At 59.1% G+C, this 10183-nt stretch overlaps 1 protein-coding gene across 4 annotated transcripts in view; it reads left to right on the forward strand.

The window, feature by feature from the left end:
- The window catches only part of ARHGEF7 (Rho guanine nucleotide exchange factor 7), a gene marked incomplete at its 5' end in the record, with an annotated part of 116584 nt that overhangs the window by 21829 nt on the left and 84572 nt on the right, over positions 1 to 10183 (forward strand). For all 4 annotated transcript variants that reach the window (XM_027776205.1, XM_027776206.1, XM_027776204.1 and 1 more), the window contains 1 exon segment: positions 9065 to 9149. In XM_027776205.1, coding sequence (XP_027632006.1) covers positions 9065 to 9149 — 85 coding nt within the window.

The following is a 10183-nucleotide window of genomic DNA, read 5'->3' on the forward strand; positions in this document are numbered from 1 at the left end:
GGCGTGCGGTGGAGGGCAGGGCCGTGGAGTGGAGGGCCTGCGTGCTGTGGAAGGCAGGGCCGTGGAGTGGAGGGCCTGCCGTCCTCTGCTCCATCGTACTGCAGATGACCAGTGGGTGAGCGGCTGGGGTCTCCGCTAGAGCACATCTCAGAACTGGGACCAAGAGTGTGGCGGAGTGATGCCGGCTGGCTGGCTGCTACAGAGGCATTTGTTGGGGATACGTTGCTGGTAGAAGATGAGCATGTTGGTACCTTCTTAGCTGTGTGAATTTAACCATAGCGAGTGGAGGAGAGGAGAGGAGCTGTTAGGGCCATTGTCACCTGGGAGGAGAGTGGTTACTTGGGCTGCAGAAACAGCAGTAGCTTTGGGGAGAGCGTTTCCGTGTTAGCTTGTGCAGCCCCCATGGGTGGGAGAGGGCTGGAGGGTTTCAGGCCTCTCAGGGCGTGGCCAGGAGGCTGCATAGAGCACCAGGTGAGGGCTCCGGGTGGCCGAGCTGAGGGGTGGACTGTTGCAGCGAGGGGACTGGCCAAGCTTCCTGCCGCGGGCGGAGCTCCCAGGGTCCCCGGCCCACAGCCCCTGTGTGACAGGCTGGTACGCTGCGAGGGCCGTCGGGGCATCCAGCATCACGCAGGTAGGGCCCCTGCTCAGGGCCTGGGCGCGGCTCCCCGTCCCGGAGGAAGAGCAGTGGTCCTCGTCTGACCCAGCGTGCCCTATCTGGCCCTTGTGTGGCCCCTAGGGTGCCCGGACAGGCTGCTCTGGACTCAGACAGCTCATGCGTTCCCATGCCATCCACTTCCTGTCCCCAGGACTTTCCCAAACCTCGTTCAGACGACTCACGGCCTTTTCCTCCCTCCTCTTAGCGCCGTGGAGGAGCCCTCGATTTCTGTTTTACAAGCCTTTCATTTCCTTCACTTCAATGAGGGTGAGGCCGTGGGAGATGGGAGGTGAGGGTGTCTGCAGCCTCCTCGGGCGCCCTCAGGGCTGCGTTCTGTGCTCCGTGGATGCAGTGCTGGCCCTGCCTCGGAGCCCCACCAGCAGCTCCTGGGCCTCCGCCCAGACCCCTCTCTGCAGTCCCTGTTCAGGCTCTGGCCGCAGCCGGGCCGAGCTCCGCAGGCATAGTCCCTGCAAAAATGGGGTTGAGTGCTGAGCGTTGCATAGGGGATGCTGTGTGTGTGGGCTCTGTCTGCGGCCACCTACTTCCCATATGGGACTCTGCTGTCCCTGGCTGGCAGTGGGTCTTGTGGACAGAACCAGACTGACAGGCTCGAGTGGTGGTCTTCCCTTGCCCCTCTCCGCCCTGTCTCTTGGAGGTGTGTTCTGGCCGAAGTGTCGCATTGGTGGGCCGCGTGGACCCTGTAGGGGAGGGCAGTGCGAGCTGACGAGGCCTGGTGCCCTCAGCAGGCGGGGCTTCTTTGTACCCCCGCTTGGCGGGGCTGTGCATCCGAGCACGTTCCTGGTGAAGGGCACTCCTGAACTGAGGAGGAAGGAGGAGGCTGCCTGCCATGGGGCCAGCTGTCCGGCTGCTCTTTTTCCTGTTTTTTTTTGTTAAGAGATTTTTGCTGCAGGGCTTGTGCATTCACCAGAGAGACAGAACATGATAAGCCAAGCTATGAAAGAAAGATATTGTAGGTATCAACTTAATACATACCGACTCTCCGCACTGTATGGTAGAGAGCGAAATATTGGAGGACATAAAAGCAGTGAAGGTACTTAAGGAGAATAAGACAGTGGGGGATGGGGGGTGAAGAGAAGAGGACAGAAAGATAGCAAGAGAACAATAGAGAGGCAGGACGAACAGGTGATGACATGTGTAGTATTCGCAACTGGATTGGTCTGAGAAGTATTTCATGATGGGTAAAGTCTTTCTACAAGCAAAATGAGAAATAGTGATTGTTTAAAAATAATAATAATAATGATTGGGAAAAACATTGAAAAGCTATTGAATGATGAAGTGGGGAGATTAATGTCTCTGTACTGACTGACATGCATGGCATTCCCTTCTGAAAAAGCAATGTAATACACTGTAAAGTTATATGTAATCCAATGTAATATAAAGAAGATTATGATGATGATAATAAAAAAAGAACATGAGAAGTCACCCCCGGGGGGATGGTCACACCGCGGTCCCTTCTCCATTCATCCTCCTCTTGGGATTTTGGGCACTCACACCTGCCCCAGCATGCATTTTAAGCTGCTGGGTCCAGGGCGACTAAGTGGGAGTCCAGCACTGTAACTGCTAGGCCCTCTGCTGTACCCTGGGCACCCCTTCCCTGCCCTTCCCTGCCCTTTCCTGGAACCTGGCTGCCCTGTTCAGTCATTTCTGTCGAACGTGTGTGTTTCCCCTCCTGGGGTTTGGATGCGATACAATGCCGGGGCAGAATCGAGAGGTTGAGTCCTCATCTGGGTTGGGCGTGCCGGGGGAGGGGCCACACCTGGTGGAGCCCCTCGTGGCTGGGTTCCCTGGGGCTCGGGTGTGTGGGATTCAGCTGCAAAGGTGGGTGCCCAGTATTGGGTTTCTCTTCTCAAGTCCCCTCAGTGAGGGTTCTGGGGCCATGGGCATCGGACCTAAACAGTACTGCACAGTCGAGATTCATTTCTGCTCCATTCTGAAATCACAGACCACATTTGACAGTGAGAGAGGACAGATTATATTTTTAAACTGCAAACTGCACCCCAGAACTGTGCCAAAAGTAACAGCTTCATTTGGCAAAAATAGCTTCCCACGACGTCATCGGGGCTGTCGGCTCTGCACTTGGAAGTCTGAGCTTGGGGCATCGAGATTGTCTCTGGTCGGTCTCACCTGAAGGCCTGGTCGGTGTGGAACTGGGGCAGGTGAGAGGCCTCTCCACACGGTCCTGACTCCCCTGTGGAGCACCTGGAGGAGGCGGCTGGCGAACCAGACTGACAGGCTCGAGTGGTGGTCTTCCCTTGCCCCTCTCCGCCCTGTCTCTTGGAGGTGTGTTCTGGCCGAAGTGTCGCATTGGTGGGCCGCGTGGACCCTGTAGGGGAGGGCAGTGCGAGCTGACGAGGCCTGGTGCCCTCAGCAGGCGGGGCTTCTTTGTACCCCCGCTTGGCGGGGCTGTGCATCCGAGCACGTTCCTGGTGAAGGGCACTCCTGAACTGAGGAGGAAGGAGGAGGCTGCCTGCCATGGGGCCAGCTGTCCGGCTGCTCTTTTTCCTGTTTTTTTTTGTTAAGAGATTTTTGCTGCAGGGCTTGTGCATTCACCAGAGAGACAGAACATGATAAGCCAAGCTATGAAAGAAAGATATTGTAGGTATCAACTTAATACATACCGACTCTCCGCACTGTATGGTAGAGAGCGAAATATTGGAGGACATAAAAGCAGTGAAGGTACTTAAGGAGAATAAGACAGTGGGGGATGGGGGGGGGAAGAGAAGAGGACAGAAAGATAGCAAGAGAACAATAGAGAGGCAGGACGAACAGGTGATGACATGTGTAGTATTCGCAACTGGATTGGTCTGAGAAGTATTTCATGATGGGTAAAGTCTTTCTACAAGCAAAATGAGAAATAGTGATTGTTTAAAAATAATAATAATAATGATTGGGAAAAACATTGAAAAGATATTGAATGATGAAGTGGGGAGATTAATGTCTCTGTACTGACTGACATGCATGGCATTCCCTTCTGAAAAAGCAATGTAATACACTGTAAAGTTATATGTAATCCAATGTAATATAAAGAAGATTATGATGATGATAATAAAAAAAGAACATGAGAAGTCACCCCCGGGGGGATGGTCACACCGCGGTCCCTTCTCCATTCATCCTCCTCTTGGGATTTTGGGCACTCACACCTGCCCCAGCATGCATTTTAAGCTGCTGGGTCCAGGGCGACTAAGTGGGAGTCCAGCACTGTAACTGCTAGGCCCTCTGCTGTACCCTGGGCACCCCTTCCCTGCCCTTCCCTGCCCTTTCCTGGAACCTGGCTGCCCTGTTCAGTCATTTCTGTCGAACGTGTGTGTTTCCCCTCCTGGGGTTTGGATGCGATACAATGCCGGGGCAGAATCGAGAGGTTGAGTCCTCATCTGGGTTGGGCGTGCCGGGGGAGGGGCCACACCTGGTGGAGCCCCTCGTGGCTGGGTTCCCTGGGGCTCGGGTGTGTGGGATTCAGCTGCAAAGGTGGGTGCCCAGTATTGGGTTTCTCTTCTCAAGTCCCCTCAGTGAGGGTTCTGGGGCCATGGGCATCGGACCTAAACAGTACTGCACAGTCGAGATTCATTTCTGCTCCATTCTGAAATCACAGACCACATTTGACAGTGAGAGAGGACAGATTATATTTTTAAACTGCAAACTGCACCCCAGAACTGTGCCAAAAGTAACAGCTTCATTTGGCAAAAATAGCTTCCCACGACGTCATCGGGGCTGTCGGCTCTGCACTTGGAAGTCTGAGCTTGGGGCATCGAGATTGTCTCTGGTCGGTCTCACCTGAAGGCCTGGTCGGTGTGGAACTGGGGCAGGTGAGAGGCCTCTCCACACGGTCCTGACTCCCCTGTGGAGCACCTGGAGGAGGCGGCTGCCGGTGGCTGGTTAGGAGTGAGCCTTCCTGCCGTGGCTGCTGTGTTGGCTTGGTGGTGTGTGGTGGGTCAGTGGCTGGTGGTGGGGCAGTGACCGTGCGTGGTCAGGTTGTCCCGAGGGGCCATCTGGTCCCTGGCCTGGCCGCTTCGTCCTCTGCTGTGCACGGTCAGCCTCGGCCTGCCCAGTGCGTGGAAGGAGGACCTTCAGGGCTGACGCGCAGATGCCAGACCTCGGTTCTGGGAGATCTTCTGTAAAGGAGTTTCCAGAGGCCGTGGTGACCGAATTTAGGATGGCTGAGGAGGAAGACCGTGCTCGTAGTGGGGTGCCAGGTGCTTTGTGGGAGCAGCTTTTCAGGGTTACCTGCGAGGACTCCATGGGGTCCCAGCGGCTGAGCGGTGCTAACTTTGCCGTCCCGTGGTCCGGTGGTCGCCGCGTGACCCAAAGTCCTCGTAGCGCGTCTTGCTTCCATTTGTTCTTGGAGGTGGACTCCCTCTCGTCCTCTGAGAGTAAGTCCTGCTGCAGAGAGCGAAGCGTGGACATTCGCCACCTCTCGTAGGTGATGCGGCACTGGGACAGCGTTGTCTCAACGCTCATGATGCCAGGCGTCGGCCGCCTCTGTCTGAGCACAGGGCGCTCCCACCCAGATGAGCTCTCGTCCCAAGGTTCTGGGTCTTGCCATTCTCCCATGGAGAGCGCGGGGTAGCGGGTCCAGGGGCACCCAGAGGCTCTTAGCTTCTGCTGGAGCTGGCGTCTCGCTCATGCTGCATCTCTTTGGCCAGAGCACTCTGGTCACTTGGCTGCGAAAGCAGCGATGGGATGCAGGCCCTCCTGCCCGGCGTGGGAGGGCGGAGTGGGAGGGCAGTCAGGTGTGTGAGTGGGGCTGGGACGCAGAGGGTGGGTGGGCAGGTCACACCAGCTCCCAGGACTTACCGAGAGCCTCGCACCTCGTGCTCACAGCAGGCCTCACTGAGAGCACTGTGGAGAACCCTGCTGTCACATGCGCATGCACAGGGTCACCCCGATGGCCTGGGCCAGCAGAGCTTCGTCTTCCTCGTGTACAAGGAAGCCCTCCTTGATTAGGCGTGCTTGTGCGGGAGGCGAACCGCTGTTAAACTTGCTCCTGTGCTGTGACGGGGATGGGGACCAGGCTGGAGCAGACCGCTTTGTGGGGTCTGTCGGACGTGAGAACTGGGCCCGGTGTGGCGTCCTCAGACCAGTCTCAGCACTTGGAGCCAGTGTGGCTGGTAGGAGAGGGGTGGGAGTCAGGGTGCTGGGAGAGTAGGGGCAGGGTCATCCTGGGCCTGGAGGATGGGCAGCGGGCATGTCGGTGGGAGAGAAAGGGTCAGGGCTGGAGAAGGGAGCCATTGTCCCAGAGCAGACAGCCCCTGGCTTGTCCCTGCTGCATGGTGCGACCCTCCTCCGTCTGCCCTGAGGCCTACCTCTGCGGGCTGTACACAGCAGTCGCCGCTCTGGGCCGCGCCTTTGGGCTCATGTCGCAGGTGCTTTCTTTCCGTTCCCAGCCCTGAGCTCCTCCAGGCCAAGGCCTGAGTCGTGTGTGCGGGATGAGGTGGGCACTGAGCAGCCTCAGGTCCCTTCCAAGGACAGGTCACAGCTGCTCCACACCAGGGAGGCGGTCCATGACTTCCTGTGTCTGTGGACCTGGGCCCCTCTCTTGCGTCCTAGGGCAGTGTCCTGAGGGGGTGAGCTGCAACACTGGTGGGGACCTCTTCTCTGGAGCGTCACGGTGCTCCCTGGCTGTCCCCGCACTGGGTCAGGTCCGGCCTCCTGCTCTTGAAGCCTGAGTGTTTCTCTCGCCCCAGACATTGGGGGCGGAGCTGCTGTCCCCAGCGCTGCGTTGCCTGCTCCCCCTTCCATGCCTCCCCCGGCTCTCCCTGGCTGGACAGTTTCCACCTTGAAGCAGCACCCAGGGTCAGAGGCTTCCTGGGGCCTTGCGTGGTGGTGGCGGCCATGGACGTCTGCCTGCTCGGTTTCCCTTCCACTGCGCAGGCTGCCTGTAGGTGCTGGCTGCTTTGTGACAGGTGGGCTCTTGTAAACTCACGTGTCTCCCTCCCCATGCTTCCTCCCAGGTGTGAGTGTGAACTCATGGGGACACAGGTGGCCCGCGTCAGGGCCTGTCTGGGTGGCCGTGCTTTGTGTCTGTCGCCACAAACTAGTGTTGACCAGCGCTCCTCCCTCAGAGGTGTCTGCAGACCGCCATGTCCTGTGGGTCTGCGCAAGTTTTGATACCCTTCCTGGGAGCCCCGTAGTGCAGACGTGCCGTGTGTGCACATCTTCTCTGCGTTTGGTTGCCAGACCCCTGTGCCAGAGGCAGGAAGCGCCCGCTGTCTGCCCCCGGAGGAGCGTGGACCAGGGCGTTCGGTCTGTCCGTCTCCCCTTGCCCGTGGGCGTGTGCCTCCGCTCATGCAGCTTCCTGCTAGTGCACGCCTGCCTGTGCGTCCGCTGCAGCTCGACGTCACGTCCAGCCCGTTGGTGGGCAGTCCAGCCAGCCAGATGCTTCCTGGCGGCCCGGGGAGAAAGGCCACAGTGCTGGAATAACAGGAAGCCTCGCGTCTCTGACATCCTGTTCTGGGTTTTGCGCCTCTGGCTTGCCGCGATGAAGGTTAGTAGAAATTTCTGTACGGATTTTTTCATCCAGACTGTTACGACTTGACTTTCCGAGGTCTAGGGTTCGCCTTCAGCGCTGGAAGGCGCGCATCACCGGTTTACGTTAGGGCGCCTTCTTAGTTCGCGTTTCGGGAAGCCTAGGCTAGAAAGGTTCACAGTTCCCGTCTTTCAAGAAAGCTCGGCTTAGCCCGCAGGGTCCTTCACCAGCCTGTGCTCTCCCGGCCGGAACGCCTGTGGGAGCAGCGGCCCTTCCCCAGTGCAGCGAGGGCTGGTGCAGTCCCGCCCGGTGGCTGTAACGTTCGCAGACCGAGGAGGGCCCAGGCGGGGGTCCCTTCGTTTTGTTTCTCGCGGCTCCGGTTCATTTGCTGGTGCACGTGGCCTGGGGCGGCCGTTGGCCCGAGCAGGACTTGTTACAGGAAGGATCTGGCTTGGGGAGAGCAGTCCCGCCCGGCGGCTGTAACGTTCGCAGACCGAGGAGGGCCCAGGCGGGGGTCCCTTCGTTTTGTTTCTCGCGGCTCCGGTTCATTTTCTGGTGAGCCTTTAGGAAGTGTGCTGGCGCCTCCGGCCCTTGACTCTCAGTGATTGGCCTCGACGGCCTCTCTCCTGGGGGTTCCAGCTTCTGGCTTTCCTCCTGCCTGTGTTTAACAAAGGTACTTCATGACCGTCTCACCCACTCAAAATTAAACATGGCAGTGTCTTCACTGGGGGTGCTCTTTGAGGGGGACAGCAGTGCCTGCTCATTCTGGGGGCACTTCCGGTGTGACTTCCACTCCCAGTAGCATCTCAAGCCCCACGGGTGGACGGGGTTGGCCTTTCTCTCGCGCCAGCCGCCACGCGTGGTGCTGAAAGCTGTGTGGTCTGCCCCGTTGCTGCGGCGACACGACCAGGGTGACACGTGTCACCAGGGAGCAGCCGAGTGAGCCGTGTTCTGGGGGGCTGTCGTTGCACGGTCGTGGAGGAAGGGGAGGACCGAGTCGGCCAGGAAGGGCTGCAGGAGGCGGGCGAGCTGGAGAAGGTGCTCCTGGCAGGGCCACGTCGGGTGGTGAGGGACGGACTGGCCAGCCCGTGGATGGGGACGGCAGGGTGCAGAGTAGGGGCAGAGGACAGAGCAGCCCAGAGAGAAGAAGGGGCTCTGGCCGCAGTGCCATTCCCGGGGTGTGGGGTCACAGGGTGCCCATCTCGGCGTTTAAGTGGACCTCTGTTGGGTTCTCCTCACCCTTCGGAAAGTCCCCGCGAGGTTCGTTTGCTGATGAGCAGCTGTGTGTGCAGCGTCTGGTGTGAGTGGCGTCTGTCCCACACACGCCCAGGGCAGTATGCCCGGCGGGTGAGTGCCGTGGGGTGGCAGGTGGGAGGTGCCCGTCAGGGCAGTCCGACCAAGTCCACTGAGGCCCCAGGTCCCCAGATGGCCCCCAGCTGCCCTGCCCCGTTCCCTCGCACGCCCGCTGTGCCCTTGTGTCTGCTGTCGCACTGTGAGCTGCAGAGGTGACTGCCAGCCTGGCTTTCCCATGCCCGCGAAGGAACATCAGAGCTCAGCCCGCCTTAACCTGAGGAGGGAGTGTGTCTTGAGTGGCAGCTGCCCTTCAGGGAGAGGGTGGAGGCTTCCTGGTTTGTGAAAGCTAGCGCCTTGGGGTGGGGGGGAGAAGGGGTGCTCTGGGCCAGGCGGGCCACTAAATGGTACCTGGACAAAGGGGTTCTGACGGCTCCTCGCCTGGGACTGGGTGCCTGGTGCTCTGCTGTGGCTCCCACAGGGGCACCTGGGCTCATGATCCGGACAGAGAGGCCCTCGTGCTGCGCCCTCGTGCTGCGCCCTTGTGCTGCACCCTCGTGCTGCCGGGAGGGAGGTCCGGGCTCACCCACACCCCGAGACACTACTAATTTTGCTTGTTTAATTTTTCCTTTCAGACGTTTGATGCAAATGATTTGTATCAGGGGCAGAATTTTAACAAGGTCCTCAGTTCCTTAGTGACCCTAAATAAAGTCACTGCAGGTAAGATCCCTTTTTATTGAACGAGGGGGTGGGAAGCTGGGAGGTCTGCTTTTCCCATAGCAAGGCAGAAGGGTGGCTTGGCTTGAGAAGCAGCTTCTGGTGCGTGGCGCCTTCGGTGGTTCCTAGCTGTGACCTTTTTCCTCGTATGGACAGAACCTTTGTCTTTGCGGCCTCTGATGTCCGGGGTCTGCCTGTCTGCGAGTGGAGAGGGTCCTGCGAGAGCGTTGCACAGGGCAGTGTCTCCTGTGAGAACTCCGGGCTGTCTCGGGGTGGGAAGCACCTGTCTGGTTACCGAGTCCCTGCAGGTGGCAGCACTGGGCGAGCCGTGCGGTCTGAGCTTGGCCAGGGCCCGGGAGTGAGCTGTGTCCTGGCCTGTCTCTGTGTGCGGGCTTGTGCTCCGAGCTGTCCTTGCTGACTTGGGTAGCAGGTGGGAATGCCATCTGCCCTGCGTGGCTCCCAGGCCACAGTGGGGACAGTCCGTTCCGTGCAAGGACCTGAGGAGGCCATGCCCACCGGGAGCCTGCGAGTTCCGGCTTGGCCCCGCTGTGTGCTGTCAGACCAGAGGTACTTCAGAGACTCTTCTGTGTTTGAAGAAGGCCTTTACAGATTGCCAGCTTTAGTCTGGGGCTGCTGAGATGTCCCTTTGGAATAGAGTCCTCTTGAATTTATTTGTCCAGGTCTCTTTTCCTTGTCGTCTGCATGTGCGTGGTGGGTGAAGGGCTGGGCTGGGTCTGCACCCCTGCACTGGGAGCCCCCCGATGGGGCTCGCCCTGGGGCAGCTCTGCCACCTGGGGCTGGGGGTCGCTGGGCCCCGTGCCGGCTCCTCCCTGGGAGCAGGCTGGGCCCTGGGCAGGGTCCTCACCCGGCTGCCCTTCATGGCTTAACCTCAGAGGTTGCAAGGTGCAGGCCTCTTGGGCTGTTCAGATTGGAGCCTCTCGGAAATGAGTATCGGAAGGGTGGAGCACAGAGATGGGCGAGGAGTTGTCACTCCACTTCCTGAGGTCCCCACACGTCGTCAGGGTAGACAGAGGCTG

This window comes from Tupaia chinensis, unplaced genomic scaffold (assembly GCF_000334495.1).
Source record: "Tupaia chinensis unplaced genomic scaffold, TupChi_1.0 Scaffold000644_1, whole genome shotgun sequence".
NCBI lineage: Eukaryota > Metazoa > Chordata > Mammalia > Scandentia > Tupaiidae > Tupaia > Tupaia belangeri.